Below are 16630 nucleotides of genomic sequence, written 5' to 3' on the forward strand. Positions count from 1 at the left end.
TATTGTGAGGATGAATGCTGAGATTCCTTCCAGATAGGATTTTATGAATCTATAATCTAAACAACGGGTTTATGAGAAAATAGGAGGTCATCACACTGAATGTGGTTGTCTGTGCACCACTGGGTCTCCCTCAAAGACCGGCGTCAGGGGCCATGCCCAGTGGTTGAGAGAAGGGTCCCGTGATTTTACTGACTTAACTTGAACCAGGTGACAGGCTAACCCAGTCTGTAGCCAGTGTAGACGGGAGAGTGGGAGGTGGAGATGCCTGGAAGAGCCCAAAAGATGAGATCTGGGCATTCAGACTGGATACCCCTCTGGTCTGGTTTATTGTGGGGAGTTGGCCAGAGCCCAGGGACAGGGAAGATTTTTACAAAAAGGCTCGCACCGCATAAAAATCCCTACTGTGTCCAGCTTGAGGCTTCGGCCCCATGGTCTGTCCACTGCTTCCCGAGGCGGAGAGGTCCTTGAAGCTGCGGCCCCAAAGATGCTCCTGCCCCCGGGGCAGCCGGCAGGCACAGCCCACTGCGCAGACTCCGGGCGACTCCCGCGGGGCCCCTCGGTGGCATCGCGGAGCTCGGAGCGCAGCCCAGTGTTCCGTCACCCCAGGGCGGCGGCGGCTTCAGAGCACGGCCAGGTTGTGGCAGGACTTGGAGCGGGCCTTGAGCGCCCGGCGGCGGGCGCTGCGGGCCGTCAGGCGGGCCAGGAAGCGGCGGGCCCGCTGGCCGAGGCTCGCCCGCCGCCGGGGCACCGAGGGCTCGGGGGCCGCGCTGTCCCGGCGGCGCAGGCGCAGTTGGCGCACCACGCCCTCGAAGAGCTCCGCCACGTTGTGCTGCAGCGTGGCCGACGTCTCGATGAACTTGCAGTCGAACACCACTGCGCAGGCGCGGCCCTCTGCGGGGCGGGGCCGGGTGCGCCAGGTAGAGGGGAACATAAAGGTGGGAAGAAGGGTGTTGAGTCCCAGGCCAAGCACTTTTTCTTTTGGTCCTACCTTGCCCTGGGCGCCAGGGGACTCGGCGGGAAATGAGACCTGGCTCTGAGGAGTTAGTCCCCAGGGCAGTGACTGGTAACTGGTAGCAGAAGGAGGCTGGAAAGACAGAGAAGCTAGGAAGGGTCTTGCACGCCAGGTAAGGGGTCTGCGCTGTGTATCAGGATTATCCGGGGGCGGGGGGCGGGGCTTGTTAAAAATGCTGATTCCCGAGCCCACCAGGAAAGACTGATTCACTAGGGTGGGATGAGGTCTGGGAACCAGCGTTTTAACAAAATCTCCCCCCGGGGATTATGTTGGGGAATTTGGGGATGTCTGCTCAGAAAATGGTCTTCTATCTTCAGGAAGCCACTGGGCTGGGAGACAGGGGCCTCGGTTCTAGTCCCTAGTGGCTGGTGGAACTGGCTTACCCTCTCTGGCTCTCAGTTTTCATATTTTTTTTTTAGATTTTTGCCCTGTGAGAAGGGTCATTTTGAGGTCTTTATGGGTCCCACATATTATCAAACGTATCCAAATATTCTCTATTCCACTTTAAATACAAATCACATATAACCAAACGTTTTGATTCGCAGTTCTCAGCTGCCACCATATTGTGTTTTGTAGATGACTAAAGCTTTGTGAAATTTTAATGTGCAATTTTCTCACTGTGTTTTGGAACTAATAATTGTTTCAGATCCCAGATGTAAACCCTTGGAAAGCTTGTAGGCACAGGGCCTGTCATGCCTGGTGGATAAAGTGTCTCTGACTGAGGGCATGGGAGAGCCATGGGGAATTTCTAAGCAGAGTAATGACAAGGTCAGATCTGGTTTTGGAAAACTCTGGTAGCTGGCGAGGAGAACTGATTGAATGGGGAGACAGAAGTACAGGGGCTAGCCCATGCTAAGGTGGAGATGCCTGGATAGGGCAGAAGTGGTGGGCATAGGGGGAAGGGAACATGGGGTTATGGGAGGTGGACCTGACAGGATCTGGGGACTGGTTTGGGGGAGTGGGAGAGGAAGCAAGAATAGTTCCTAGCTTTCAGGCTTAGGCAAATAGATGCAGGATGGGGACAGGGATTGGGGGTGGGGTGACAGCCCCTGAGATGGAGAGCACTGGAGAAGTAGCAGTGTCAGCAGGCTGAGAGGAAGTGGAAGAGGGGGGAGTAGAGGGCTCACCTTCCACGGAAACTTCCCGGCAGCGTGCCAGGTCGGCCTTGTTGCCCACCAGGATGATGGGCACGTGGTCTGCCTGATGCGTGCGCCGCAGCTGAATGCGGAGCTCAGAGGCACTCTCGAAGCTGCCTCTGTCCGCGATGGAGTACACAATGACATAGGCGCTGCCCACCTGCAGGCACGAATCCTGGCTCCAGCTTTCATCCTGCAACAGAGTGACCCCAAGCCCATTCTCCAAGGGTACCTACCTCTTGGTCAGAGGGCCCTGTCTGAGAAAGGAGGGGTTGGGATGGTCTGATGGGTGTGGTGGGGCTGAGGCTTCTACTTGGACAGGTTTGGGAGACAAATTCTGCCATTATTCTCTGTGTCACCTTGGGAAAACCACCAATCCTCTCTGCGCCTCAGTTTCTCTTTGTGAAAAATTGGACTTATAACACCTCACTACATTTTCTCATTCATTGATTCCTTCTGTAGGCAGGACACTGGAGACAAAATATTTCTTTGGTTCCCCTTCCCTAAGGAGGGTTCATTCAGCTCTTCTGTCTGGCTCCTGAGGACAGCTTAGTCTTGCTAGGCAATTCTTTTGGCCTTCTGCAGTCTAGTTAGGAGACAAAAGTGGGGCCTGAATGGCTCAGTCGGTTAAGTGTCTGTTATTTTCGGTTCAGGACATGGTCTCGGTGTTATGTGACCAAGCCACATATTGGACTCCGCACTCAGTGTGGAGTCTGCTTGAGATTCTCTCTCCCTTTCCTTCTGCCCCTCTCTCCATTTATACTCTCTAAAGAGGGATCCCTGGGTGGCGCAGCGGTTTGGCGCCTGCCTTTGGCCCGGGACGCGATCCTGGAGACCCGGGATCGAGTCCCACATTGGGATCCCTGCATGGAGCCTGCTTCTCCCTCTGCCTGTGTCTCTGCCTCTCTCTCTCTCTCTCTCTCTGTGACTATCATAAATAAATAAAAATAAAAAAAATAAAAATAAAAAAAATATACTCTCCAAAGAAATAAACAAAATCTTTAAAAAAGACAAAAGAAGGGCAGCCCCGGTGGCCCAGTGGTTTAGCGCCACTTTCAGCCTGGGGTGTGATCCTGGAGACCCGGGATGGAGTCCCACATTGGGCTCCCTGCATGGAGCCTGCTTCTCCGTCTGTCTGTGTCTCTGCCTCTCCCTCTCTCTCTGTGTCTGTCATGAATAAATAAATAAAATCTTAAAAAAAAAAAAAAAAGACAAAAGCGAGAAGGGAGGCTGAGTTCAAGGGGAAACATTTTTGGAGCCAGTGTTGGAGAAGTGAAGGAGCAAATGTGGAGTGTAAGGGAAGAGGTGGGAGAGGCAGGGACACTTTAAGAAGCAGAGTCATTGCAAGTTGTTTGACAAGGAAGGGAAAAACTGGAGCAATTTTGATATGCCATCTTGGGTGGTGATCTTTTGTCAGGGTCAGCACTGGGCCATCTGGGTAACAACTTTGTAAGTGTTTTTAGTAAGACACAGTTCCTATCTCCAAAAGCTCATGGTCTGGAAGAGATGCTATGGAAATAGAGAGTTAGAATGCCCTGTGATAAGTTCCATTAAGAGGCAAGAGCAAGTGGCTGGAGGGGAGGTGGTCAGAAGAACTCAACCTGGCAGAGTGTGGAGAGGGTTTAAGAGTGGACCAGTGAGTGGAGTAAGAGAGGATAAGCAGGAGAAGAGAGTAGGCCAGGGGTAGGAAATACTTAGTGTGGTGGGGGCATTGTTTTTGAGGGGGGAAGAAACCAGAAGAATTTTCTGATAACCCAATAATATAGATGAATAGGAAAGCATTGGATTGATAGTCAACACACTGTCAAAGGGATTAAGTTCTCAACAGCCATACTGATCTTTTCCCAGGCCAAATAACCATGGGCTGAATCAGATGGATGTGAGTTCTAACCTTACTCTGGACAGGTTCCTTCCTCCCTCTGGGTCTCAGTTTCCCCATCTGTAGAATGAAAGTATGGGTCTTGAGCATTCATTCATTCATTCATTGCACAAATGTTTATGAAGGATTTGCTACACGTTAGGATCACAGAAGCCAGCTGGAACATGGATTGGTGGGTAAGACTCCTTGGGGTATGATAAAAAATATAGGTGGCAGGACTCCATTTTTGTAGGTTCTTATTCATTAGGTCTGGGATGAGATCTGAGAATTTAGGTTTTTAAAAAAGATTTATTTATTTATTTATTTATTTATTTATTTATTTATTTAAGAGAGAGAGAGAGAGAGAGAGAGAGATCAAGTGCCCAAATAGGGGTGGAGGGACTGTGGGAGAGGGAGAGAAAGATTCTCAAGCAGACTCCCCAGTGAGTGTGCACTCCCATGCGGGGCTTCACCTCATGACCCATGAGATCATGACCTGAGCTGAAATCAAGAGTCCGGGGCTTAACTGACTGAGCCACTTGGGTGCCCCGGAGAATTTCATTTTTTATGCTCTCTAGGTGAGTGTGATAATCACCCTAGTGATTATTAGTGTGGGAGCTAGGGCACTACCGCATGAGCCAAAGACCTACCTGGTTCTGGCAGATTTTGCCTCTCTAATGTCAAAGGGTACCATCTATTGAAAGGATGGATGCTTATTCCAGCTACTGTGTGGACCCTCTTTGGAAACTGCTTCCACCATCATCAGCCAGGGAAGCTGGTTCAGTTTCCCCATTTTACTTGTAGGAAAACCAAGGGCCAGAGGAGAAGAGAAAACTTTCTTAAGGCTATATTCTGTGCCCAGCTGGGCACAGAATTTCAGTTCTAGTACTCTTCTTCCCCTGTCTCCCAAGAGGGATTCCCAGGCTGATCACTTTTCTCAATTTGCTGGACTCTGCCCCATAGTTTTCAATTGCATTCAGAAAATGGCCCCACCCTCACCAGCCTGTAAGCTCTGTGAGGCCGGGGGACAACATGTCTATCCTACTCACTGCTGGGTCTTCAGTGTCCTGGCCTGTGATCCATACCCAGCTAGTGTTTCTTAGTGAATGAATGAGTGAAGGGGTAAAACTCCATCTGAAGGCTCAGAAGGTGCTATTCCTCATAGGGATGGAGAGGGACAGTCCTAGTGCATAAGACTACAGGCTCAGGGGCTTATAGATCTGGATTTGAATTCCACTTGGTCTCTGAAAACTTTGGACACATCACTGAAGTTCTCTGAGCTTTGATTTCCTCATCAGTAGAATGGAAATCAGAATACTCACCTATGGTATTCGTTTTGAGTGAACATCATAATATATATCTAGTGCTTAGCACAGGGGCTGACACTTGGCAAGAGGGTACTCCATAAATGCCAGCTGCTGCTAGGAAGACCATCATCATCATCATCATGCTCATTTGGACCTAGCTGTCCTTTTATCCTTGTGGAAAGGAATTGGCCACTTTAGCTTCTTCATCCCTAGCCTTTCCGCCTATCACTGGGGTTGTCAGTGTTCTTGCCAATCACCTGACAGTGTCCTCCTACCCCACCCTCTGGGTGGGGTCTCCCTGCATGTTAGGGGCGGGGCCTACCCCTGACTGAGATAGGCTCCCAGGTGATTTTTTTATGTCCTTCTCTCTAGTGGTATTTCTTCAAAATTCTACAATAAACATGTATTATCTGTATAGCAAGAAAAAAAACCCCTCAAGGTAAGAAAAGCACAAAAGCACAACAGGGGCATATCCCTGTCTGCTGCTTTTTTCCTGCTCTGGAATGGGGTAGGGAAGGACATCCTTTGGTCTCCTCCTTTACTAGCTACCAAGTTATGAGTAATAAACGTGATCATTATTTACATTTCTTCATCTATGTTCAGCATTGTTTTATGCTCCAAACTGTGCTCACTGCTGTGAAATTGCATAAGAACTTAAAAAAAAAAAACAGCTGGTAAATAAGGCAGGAATGATTAACCCATTTATCAGGTGAGAACACTGAATTCAGTGCAGAGTGGATAGAGTCAGTTGCACAAAGCCACGAAACTGGTAAAAAATAGAAGGGGGGTGGTTATACTCAGGGATTTTGGTGCTAAGTGCAATGCTCCTTCCTCTGCACAGTGTGTGGGGCAGGTAGGTGGAATGAGGGTGCTGAGGACGAGATGGAGGTTTGCAGGGGGAGGAGCACATCCTGGGATGGCTGCAGAGGGGATCAGCAGAGTGAGAAAAGGACTTGGGGTCATGAGGTTCTTCTGTCTTTGGTTGTTTGCAACCAAACAATGGCTGCTTGGGAGCTATGGGCTTTGGGTGCTGCTGAGGCTGGACTCTGCCATTTCCATGCTGTGTCGTGTCCTAGGAGGGGACAGGGGTCTGGTCCTAGGCTCAGCACCCCTCCCCCCAAGTCCTGCTTGCTGTGCCATACCCGTTTCTCAGGCTCCCAGGTGTCCATGACCACCAGTGTGGTATCCTCTCCATCCACCGTGAGGGTCCTCTCGTACACATCTTCTGCAAGCGAGGGAAGAGCCAGATCTCAGGGAGGAGGGGCAGGTGTGCGGAGGGCATGGCCTCCCAGTTCCCTTTCTGGTCACAGAACCCCCTCCAGTGTGCTGGAGCGCTCAGCACACTTGTCTGATATTTGTCTCTCCTGACAGGTCAAGAAGCTCCGTGGGAAGCCCATGTCTCCCCAGCTGCCAGTATAATACCTGGCACATAGTAGGTTCTGAGAAACCTTTTGCTAGTTTGGTTGATTGATGAGTGTGGGGTGGTAGGGTTAAAGCTGGGCTGTCCCTGGCATAGTGTATGCTTCAGGCAGGTCATATTACCCTCTTTAGGCCTCAGTCTCCTCATCTGTCACAGCTACAGGTGCATATATGCCCACCTCTCATATAGAGTTCTCACACTCAGAGGGGTCAAGGCTAGAGAAGGGGCCTGGCCAGAGTGTCCTCACTTTCTCTTTGCTTTTAACCAACCTCCCTCTCCACTCATCCTGTGTCTTCTCCGCTGGTCCTATAGGGACCCATCTTCATTTCCTCTGTTCTGTCCCTGTCTCCCCTCAACCTGCCCCCCTACCCCCAACCCTCTTGGCAGTTGACTGCATCTCTTGGGAATAAGGGAACCTAGGGAGTCTCTATTTTGGGCAAGATCTTAGTTTTGCTGCAGGTTGTGGGTGGCCATGGATGGTTGTCTGTGGAGCTAGGAGGATCTGAGAGTCAGGGGAAGTTGGGGCTGGAGTGGGGTGGAAGCCTACTGTTTCTTTCCATTTGAGACTCATGGAACTCAGAATTGCTTCCTTGATGACATGGAAATTAATCATACACCTCTCATCCATGAGAAATTGGCAAAATTCTCACTATTCAAGGAATTTCCCTCCTGTAGACCATTGTGTGGGCTGTGTCCTGCACCATTCTGGGCGGGAGTGTCATTCACTTCATAGTCTATGTGAATGACGCCCTTTAGAATTGAGCAGTGTGTGAGCTGCACAACTCTTCTTGGCAGCCTTGTGCCCCTGACGACAGGGCTTTCATTCCTTTGGCCACATTCCAGCCCAGCCCACAGGGTCCCTACCTCCCAGCTGTTCATGGAGGTCCCGCTCTTGCTTCCCTGCAAAGAGGCTGGCCAGGCTGGTCTTCCCTACGCCGGGATCTCCAAGCAGTACCACGCGGTAGAGGGCCTCCCAGGAGCCTTCAGAGTCACTGGATTCAGAGGACCAACCATTGGGGGCAGGTGAAGGTTGCCGAGTGGGAGGATTGAGGGAAGCTGACTGGCCCAGCCGGGGATGCTGGGATTTTGTGGTAGGTGCTGTACACAGGAGGCCAGGCTGGTAGCCCCGGGGGGACAGGGGCAGTGGAGTGCTGGCTCGCCTACGCAGGGGAGTCTTTGCTTCTTGCTGGGTGTTTAGTGTCATCCTTGGGTGGGTGGGGCTTTGCTCCTTCCTTCCTTCTGTAAGCAAGAAGCCAGAATGGGCAGTGAGCCAGGCCCTATAAGCCCCTTCTGCAGGGTTCAGATGAGCTTCTGAGAGGACTTCCTCCCACACCTTCTCTTGTTCAAATGACAGGAGGAGGCGGCTCAGCTCCTTGGGGTGGGGGCTCCCTGGCTTCAGGGCCAGAGTAAACCCAGGTCAGGCTGGGAGGGGTGAGTACACAAGCTGTGAGCATACCCAGAGGTCAGTTCCTGTACCTCGAGGATAATAACCCAATACGCCAGGACACACAGACAGGGACGGGCAGAGGGGCAGCAGCGAGGTGGGATGTCCATACAAGCGCGCGCACACCCCTGTACACGGACGTGCCCCTCCCATTTGAATCATGGGACCCACGTTCTGAAAGCCTCCTGAATTGCCCCGGTGCTCCCCTTCCCCACAGTTCTCTTCCCAGAGCTTCAGATCGGGGTTGGAGGGTTGAGGGCCCCTGGGGGGTTCGCCTCCGCTGCCCCAGCTCCGGAAGGCTGGGGAAGAGGCAGGACTGCGTGGGCTGGTATGCCGAAGGGCGAGGGGAGTCTGGGGGTTCCCTGGGCTGTAACCCGAGCGCCCCGGTGCCATGGGAACGGCGTGTCCGGCCCGCCCCCTACGTGAAAAATTCAGGAGAGGCTGGCGCGACGGCCTCCGGCGCCTGTTGGGGGGCGGGGGTTTCGAGGCAGTGGGGCCCCAGTTTTGGTGACAGGACAGAGTCCTGGCGGGGGGCGGGGAAGGGACCTATAGGGCCTGGGGGCGCGTGTGCCATTCCCGGAGTCGGCCGAGCTTCCCCCGCCCCGGGTCCTGAGCGTGGGTCCCCGATCCCGGGAGGGTTCTTTGTCCGAGGCTATCCAACCCACCAGGCCCCAGGTCGGAGGACCCTCACCCCGGGGCGCGGGTTCGAGGCCTCCCTCGCTCCGGCCTGCGCCGCAGAGCCCCCCATGCAGGCGCCTGGCGAACTCCGCTCCAACTCAACGAAGTTGGCGGCGGGCTGCACGGGCCTTTACCTCGCGTGGGGAGGGGTCCAGGGTCCCCGGCCGCCGCAGCTGCCGGGTGCTCCAGGCTGCACCACCGCCTCGGCGCGCAGCCCCTCGGGCCAGTCCCGCTCCGCCCCGCCGCCCGGGCCGGGGGAGGAGCCGCGACCCCGCCCCGTCCCGTCCCGCCCCGCCCCGTCAGGGCAGCCCCGGGGTCCCCGCCCCGACGCCTCCGCCGCCCACAGACTTTCCGCACAGCTCGGTCCACCCACTGTCGCGAGGCCTTCATCTGGGGTGGTGGTGGCGGTGGCGGGGTGCGGGACCCGCGAGAGGAAAGATGGGACTTCTGAGTTCCTGCGTCTGGATCCCCTCTGCGTCCTCGCCGGCACGGGGCGCACCAACTTTAGCCCTAGCAGAAACCACCTAGGGAGCTGCTTGAACGTTGATTCCCAGGTCCCACCTCCAAGGGCAGCGGATTCAGGCGATCTGGGAGAGGGCTTCAGAGTCTGCATGTTAAACAAGTGCCTAAGTAATCGTGCAGAGTTCGTGGACCCCATTTGGAGAAACTCTGCTCTGGATGGGGAAGGGGGGAAATTAATTTGGGAGGTAGCTACAGGGGACGAGGGACCCTAGGAAGTCTGCACTAAAGACTTCTGACTATCCGACTTTGGCATCCCATTCATTCAGTCACCAAATTCTAGGTTGAGCACTCTTTATGCGGGAGGAGGGGCAGTGGTTCCTGTGCCTGGAAGAATGGCTGTTCCCTCTCTGATAAATATTCACTGGGCATTTGGGCTGTGGCTGGTATGATTTGAGCACGTTTCCTGGATTATTAGCCCAATTAATCCAGACACAACACTAAAAGGATGATTACACTGGGGCTTAGCTGGGCCTGGGACTGAGGATTCTGCTTCGAAGCCAACTGTCCCTTTCCATCACTGCCCAAGGCTTAAAACAAAAACAGAAACAAAAACAAACTTCCTAGGCACTTGGGAGGGGGAATTGACTGTAGAGAACTGGTGATTTTGGCCATCCAAAGGGCGGAGATCCAGGGTCTTTGAGCAGGGCGCTTCCTTTGAGATCATGAGAGACTGGGGCAGGTATGTATGTGGGTTCATGCAGATCAAGCTGTACCTGTGAGTGGGGCTCATTGTCATGGCTGAGGGGGTCCAGGTGTCCAGCCCAGAGCAACTCAACTCCCACAGTGGCCTGTAGCTGAGCTCAGCCCCCGCAGGGCTCTGGACAGACACTGAATCCCCTCACACCTGGCTTCCTTCTGTGGTTTGACCCTCTGGGCAACCCTTTCCTACTCACAAGGCGGGCTGTGGCTGGTGTCATGATGTATATCATCTAGGAGTGAGGCAACTTAGCTTCACTTCCAGCTTTGGATCTGCAGCTTAATTGCTGTATGGCTGAGCAGTTCCCCACGTTGCTGGCTGAGATCCAGCCACATCCTTGGGATCACAGAGCCTCAGCCTCCCACTCAGGTCTCCGGTTGGCCACATTCCTGCCTCCATCTGCAGCTTGATAAAGGCTGTGCCACAGGCAGCTCAGTATACCTGGCTTCTTTGGTGTTCTCCCCAGAAGCCCTGTGGCCATGACACAGCTGCTTCTGCTCATTGTGGCTCTCCTGGCCCTGGGTCATATGCAGCCAGGTAACCACTTGTGTGTACGTATGCATGTGTATGTGTAGAAATGAGGAATAGCCTCTCAGCTTCTGGGGGACAGAGGAGGCCTAGATCAGTTTTTGTGTTCTGGTCCCACCACTGACTTGCTGAGCACCAGAGGTGCTGCTCCTAAATCAGTCTGCACCTTGGTTTCTTAATCTTTAAAATGGGATTCACTCAACGAATATTTATTTCAAAAATATTTACTGTGTGCCAGCCCTATTACAACTGTTGGGGTTCCAGGTGGGAAAGAAAACAAGGTCCTTGCTTTCACGTGCTGATATTTCAGACAGAATAAAACCAGATAAACACATAATATGTCAGGATAAGTGCTCAGAAGAAGAGAAGCAGGAGAAGGTGTTAGTGTGGTGTGTGTATGTGGGGGAGGGTGGATGGGAGCTGATGGGGATGGTTGGGGGAGGCCCTGTATAAGTTGTTTTTTAAGTTTTTATTTAGAAAAACTTGAAATTTACATGAAGTAGAGAGGATAAAGAACAAGGTGAGTTTTTAAAAAAATTATTGTAGAAAAATGTAAATTCTGCAGAGAGAATAATGTAATGATGTAAGTTTTTAAAAGAGATCTTTTATTTTAGAAAATACCAAACATAAATTAAAAAATAATATTAAAAGCCTTCATGTACCCGTCACTTAACCTCAACAATTGTCAACTTGAATCAGTCTTTTTTTTTTTTTTAAGATTTTCTTTATTTATTTGACACAGAGAGAGAGAGAGAGAGAGAGAGAGCAAGCAAGCACAAGCAGAGGGAGAGGCAAGGGGGAAAAAAAGAGGGGCAGTCTTCCCACTGGGGGACACGGGGTTCGACCCCAGGACACTGGGATCATGACCTGAGCTGAAGGCAGACACTTAACTAACTGAGCCACCCAGACTCCCCAAACCAGTCTGGTTATGAAGTCAATCTCAGATATCTTAACCATTTTGCATAAGGTCGATTTGAGCAGAGATCGAACTCCAGTGAGAATATTAAGACGATCTTTACAGGCAGCAGGAAGCAGACAGATGACAGATGTGTCTGAGGAGCAGTGAGGAGGCCAGTATGGCTGGAATAGGGATATATCAAGAGAGAAGTGGAGCAAGATGAAGGCAAAGACATAAGGGTGGTGGGGGATGCATTCATATAGGAGAAAATAGCAACTCTGGGTCTCAGGCTCATTGGAAGGTCAAAATGTGATGATGCATTAAGAGTAGTTACTGGAACTGCCCTCACCTGGGAGTCAGGGTCCTGAGTTCTAGTTCCAGAACCCACCATTTACTGGCTAGGAAAAGTCGGATAAGTCGCTTCCTTAAATGATCTATAAAATGAGAGGTTTGGCTCTGCTTGTTCCACCCTCTATGCTGTCATTCCAATAATCTCACTTTCCGTTTATTGAGCATTTACTATGTGCCAGGCACTGTGCTAAAATGATTCAAGCCAGTATAACTGTCCCGTGAAAGGGAGTTATACAGATGAGGAATCTGAGGCCAAGATCCCTCAGCTGGGAAATGGCAGAGCTGGGATTTGGATGAAGGTGGTCTGAGCTGGGTTCAAACCATGCCGTCAACCTCTATACACACACCTTTTTCAGGCTGTGGATCCTTTGCCTTGTAGAGGTTTTGAGGCCAGGTCTATCTTCTAAGATTCTCTCCCTTGGCAGGATGGAAGGCTGGCTGGGTGACAGGGTGGAATAACACCCATGGGTCGGCCCCTTGTGAGAGTTCCATGGGATCTCTCTCCCTCTCTCTCCTTATTTTTTTTTTTTTAAGATTTATTTATTTATTCATGAGAGACACAGACTGAGAGAGAGGCAGAGACACAGGCAGAGGGAGAAGCAGGCTCCTCACAGGGACCCAATGTGGGACTCTATCCTGGGCCTTTAGGATCAGGTCCTGGGCTGAAGGCAGTGCTAAACCGCTGAGCCACCCAGGCATCCCTCTCCCTCTCTCTTTAAAGAATTTTTTATGTGGGACGCCTGGATGGCTCAGTGGTTGAGTGTCTGCCTTCGGTTCAGGGTGTGATCCTGGAATTCTAGGATTGAGTCTGCACCAGGCTCCCTGCATGGAGCCTGCTTCTCCCTCTGCCTGGGTCTCTGCCTCTCTCTCTGTGTCTCTCATGAATAAATAAAATATTAAAAAAAAACAAGGCATTTATTTATTTTTATTTATTTTAGAGAGAGAGCAAGAGAACGCAGGGTGGGGGAGGCAGAGGGAGGGAGAGAACCCTAAGCAGACTCCCCACTGAGGCCAGAGCCCAACTCAGGGATCAGGATTGAGCCAATCAAGAGTCAGACACCCAGTTGATGGGGCCACCTATGCACCGCCATGGTATCTCTTTTAATCCAGGGAGAGGAAGGGAAGCCTTTCCCCTCCACTTCCCACTCAGCCACAGTTCTTCAGAGCTACTCTCTGCCCATCTGGTCATATCTAGAAATATTGCTGTAACAGACAGGCCTGCCTGAGTGAGTGAGCCTCTGTGTATTTGCAGACTTGCCCTAATTGGCTATCACCACATCCTGATGGTTTCCTTCCGGGGCGTTATCACAACTCTACTGTTGTATTTATTTGCTAGAGTTTCAACTGCCTTTCTTTCTGGAAGCTCCTTGAGGGCATGGACCATGGCCCATCTTGTTCACCAATGTCTCATGTTTGCTGAATGAATAAACGAAGGAGAATCTGCATGCTGTGACCGAAGACCTATAGAAGGGGTACAGGATCTGTTCCTCCAGAGCCCTACCTTTCCTATGGCCTATGGCTAGAAATTCCTCCACTAACATTAAACAGATCCCTGAGTTGGGGAGGCAGTTTATGACATGGTTATGAGTGTGGACTCTAGAACCCAATTACCTGGGTTTGAATCTTGGCTCTGCTCCTTAATGACTCTGTAATCTTGGGCAAGTTTGCTAACCTTTCTGTGCCTCAGTTTCCTTACCTTGTATCATGGGGATCATAATAAGATCGACTATAATTGTATAGTGTTGTGATGAAAAGTGCTTAGAGTGTACCTGGGCGGGGGGTTGGGTTAATCTGGACAAGATATTATTATCTAGGAGCAGCTGGGTGTCTCAGTTGGTTAAGTGTCCAACTCTTGATTCTGGCTCAGGTCATGATCTCAGGGTCGTGAGATTGATCCCCATGTCAGCTCTGTGGTCAGCATGGAGTCTGCTTTAGATTCTCTCTCCATCTACCTCTGGCCTTCATCCCACTTGCTCACTCTCTAAATAAATAAATAAAATCTAAAAAAAAAAAAAAAAAAAGAAAGGAGAAAGAAAGAAAGAAAGAAAGAAAGAAAGAAAGAAAGAAGGAAATTAGTTTTTAACTTGTAATCAGTGGTATAACCTGGAATCTGTGGGCTAACCTGGACTGAAATCTGTGGGCTCATTTGTAACTAGTTGTCTCATCTGTGACTGGGGGTATAGTCTGTTACATCTGGTCTAACCCTTGGCTTGTAATCAGAGTTCATGTCCTGTGGCCTAAGTTATGTGCTGTAGGCTGTTGTATGACCAGTCACCCAGTGTAATGATCAGAGAGCTAACAAAAGACCAGAGAGCTAACCGGTGACTTGTGATCTAATGTGGGTACTGCGGCCTACATTAGGTATTGTGGTCAGTGGTCTCATCTGTGACCTATGGCCTAGCCCTTGATCTACAAGGGAAAAAACCTGGGAACAGTGGTCTAACTTGCAACAACCCATGGGCTGCTCTGTGACCTATGGTCTTCCTCTGCATAGGGAGAAGTGAATTTAAGCGGTGCTGGAAGGGCCAAGGGGCCTGCCGGACTTACTGTACGAGGCAAGAAACCTACCTACACATGTGCCCAGATGCCTCTCTGTGCTGTCTCCCCTATGGAAGCAGGCCTCTGTCCTCCAAGCCTGAATATGTGTAGCTGGCTCTGGGGCTGGCACACTTACTCTCCAAGAAACACCTGCTGCTGGCTGTCTCCTCTTGCTGCCTGCTCACCACCCTGCCACCCTCATGCTGGGGAAGTGGGGGTGGACAAGGTCCTGGTATGGGAGGGATGCAGGGATGGTTGGTGGAGGGAGGTGAGGTGCCCAGGGAGAGAGTGGGTATTAAAGACCTTTGTAAATGCTTCCAGGCCTGCCAGTTCCTATTTCTTTTGGTCAGTCCAACTCTGAAAAAAATCACCTCCATAAACATTCTGGGTCTTCTCATCCATAAATGGGGATACATTATAACATCAGGAGATTTGGACTCCACAGAAGGAATGCAAAAAGAGAGTTACAGTTAATAGTAACCGTGTGAGTTAATAATAATAATGAGTTCAATATAGTAAGGATTAATAATGGTAGAGTCAATGTACTTTGTCATTTTGAAAGGCAGGCCCTTCAGAGCGAAAGGATTTCTCTATGTTCCTTTACCTCCCGTTTTAGTGTTTCAAGGCCCGCCAGGTAGAAAAGACCACAGGATTTTATGAAAGCAGTTTTCATACACATAGGGAAAGCAGAGAGAGGAGAAGTCGGCCTCGGCCAGGCCCAGGGAACTGTGGGCACGAGAAAACATGAGCAGAGTCAGGGAGGAAGGCAGACATGCTCATACCAATTACCCTGCATCAGGAGTAGTTTGGCAGAGCAGTAGGTAGCTCACCTTGCAGGGGCTTATCTGGAGTTAGGCAGCAACCACCTCAGGGCAAGCATTTTGGGATCCTGTTGGGGTCACATATGGCTATGAAAACTTCAGGCACTTTGTCAATGTTTAAAGCAGGAAGCAGGCGGAGGGTTGGATTGAGCTGGTTTCTCATTTTTACAGAAAGCAAACACTGCCCTGGAACCCGCCCCGCTCCCCAGCTGACTTCTGCTCCTTCTCGTTGGCTAGAGCTGTGTCACATGGTGTCCAGGAGGCTGGGAAGAATGCATTTGCCTGTATGGTAGACATGGCCTGGGGGTGGGGAAAGGGGAAAGGGAGATGGGTAAGACCTCCAGTGTTAACCCACCTTCTCCTGGGCCCCAGAAAGGGGCAGGCATGTTCAATAAATTGAAGGGAATACCAAGGACAGAGAAGTTCTTATCCGCTGTCCTTTGAGACTTTTCAGAGAATTCAAGGTAGTCTTGGAGCAAGAGAGAGGACCCTGCTTGGCCTGGCTAAGAAGATGATATTCAAAATACTTCACCTCTGGAGGGATGCTGAGTGAGCCTCAGGGCTGGAGCAGAGTCTTGGAGACTACCTGCTGTGTTAACCTTTTGGTTTCTGGTATGAGAGGGACCTGGGAATGTGCCAGAGGCAGCTGGAGTGGAGGAGGGGATGCTGAAGGGTCTTGGGCAACGATTTTTTACCAACCAGGAGGGAAGCCCTGAATTTTTTAATTAAAAAAAATTTTTAAAAAGAGATTTTATTTATTCATGAGAGACACACAGAGAGAAGCAGAGACATAGGCAGAAGGAGCAGGCTCCCTGCTTCTCCACTGGGGAGCCTGATGCAGAACTTGATCCTAGGACGCAACTCCATCTCAGGATTCCAGGATCATGACCTGAGCCAAAGGCAGACGCTCAATCACTAAGCCGCCTAGGTGCCCCAGCTCTGAATTGTTTTATTTATTTTTTATTTTTTAAAAAAGATTTTATTTATTTATGAGAGACAGAGAGAGAGAGAGAGAGAGAAAGGCAGAGACATAGGCAGAGGGAGAAGCAGGCTCCATGCAGGGAGCCCCATGTGGGACTCAATCCCAGGACTCTGGGATCACACCCTGAGCCAAAGGCAGACATCAGCCGCTGAGCCACCCAGGCGTCCCTCTGAATTGTTTTAATAACAAAGCATTCCACCTTTGTATCAGATCTGCCTCTGTACCCCCCTTCATTTCTGAGTGATCTAGACATTGAACTGATGGCCAGTGGCCCTGTTTTAGGACCCAATGTGATGGGGATGAGGTGGGCTTGGTGTTGGGAGCCTAAGAAGAGGATAAGATAAGAACCCCAGAGCCGGCCACAGAACCGTGGTGAGCTATGGGTGAGGTGGTGTTTGTTAGCCAGTGTCACCACCAGGCCTCAATGAGTCAGCAGAA

General features: G+C 50.9%; 2 protein-coding genes across 4 annotated transcripts; one reads left to right on the top strand and one right to left on the bottom strand.

The window, feature by feature from the left end:
* Window positions 1-307: 307 nt before the first annotated feature.
* REM1 (RRAD and GEM like GTPase 1) lies at window positions 308-9093 on the bottom strand. Of its 3 annotated transcripts, none has more exons than XM_072736163.1 (6): window positions 8990-9091; window positions 7598-7972; window positions 6456-6538; window positions 4040-4087; window positions 2140-2341; window positions 308-891 (listed from the first exon to the last, which is right to left on the bottom strand). In XM_072736163.1, exons 2-6 carry the CDS (start codon window positions 7935-7937, stop codon window positions 620-622), a joined length of 945 nt encoding a protein of 314 aa, XP_072592264.1. In that variant the 5' UTR covers window positions 7938-7972; window positions 8990-9091; the 3' UTR covers window positions 308-619. The 3 variants fall into 3 exon arrangements, with proteins under 3 accessions (XP_072592264.1, XP_072592263.1, XP_025841894.2); XM_072736162.1 differs by having other exon boundaries at window positions 8869-8993; XM_025986109.2 differs by lacking the exon at window positions 4040-4087 and having other exon boundaries at window positions 8990-9093.
* A 1460-nt stretch (window positions 9094-10553) lies between these two features.
* DEFB124 (defensin beta 124) lies at window positions 10554-14500 on the top strand. Its single transcript, XM_025986147.1, has 2 exons — window positions 10554-10611; window positions 14346-14500. The coding sequence occupies exons 1-2, from the start codon at window positions 10554-10556 to the stop codon at window positions 14498-14500; spliced, it is 213 nt and encodes a 70-aa protein (XP_025841932.1).
* Window positions 14501-16630: the final 2130 nt, after the last annotated feature.

Source organism: Vulpes vulpes, chromosome 14 (assembly GCF_048418805.1).
Source record: "Vulpes vulpes isolate BD-2025 chromosome 14, VulVul3, whole genome shotgun sequence".
NCBI classification, from domain to species: domain Eukaryota; kingdom Metazoa; phylum Chordata; class Mammalia; order Carnivora; family Canidae; genus Vulpes; species Vulpes vulpes.

Excerpts from the sequence above, each read along its gene's own strand:
- REM1 (XM_072736163.1), bottom strand. The coding sequence starts at position 7,937 with ATGACACTAAACACCCAGCAAGAAGCAAAGACTCCCCTGCGTAGGCGA. Across the intron at positions 4,088-6,455 it reads CCTGGGAGCCTGAGAAACGG|ATGGGGAAACTGAGACCCAG; the intron begins GTATGGCACAGC and ends TTCATTCTACAG. Across the intron at positions 892-2,139 it reads CCGGGAAGTTTCCGTGGAAG|AGGGCCGCGCCTGCGCAGTG; the intron begins GTGAGCCCTCTA and ends CCCGCCCCGCAG.
- DEFB124 (XM_025986147.1), top strand. The coding sequence starts at position 10,554 with ATGACACAGCTGCTTCTGCTCATTGTGGCTCTCCTGGCCCTGGGTCAT. Across the intron at positions 10,612-14,345 it reads CCTGGGTCATATGCAGCCAG|GGAGAAGTGAATTTAAGCGG; the intron begins GTAACCACTTGT and ends TCCTCTGCATAG.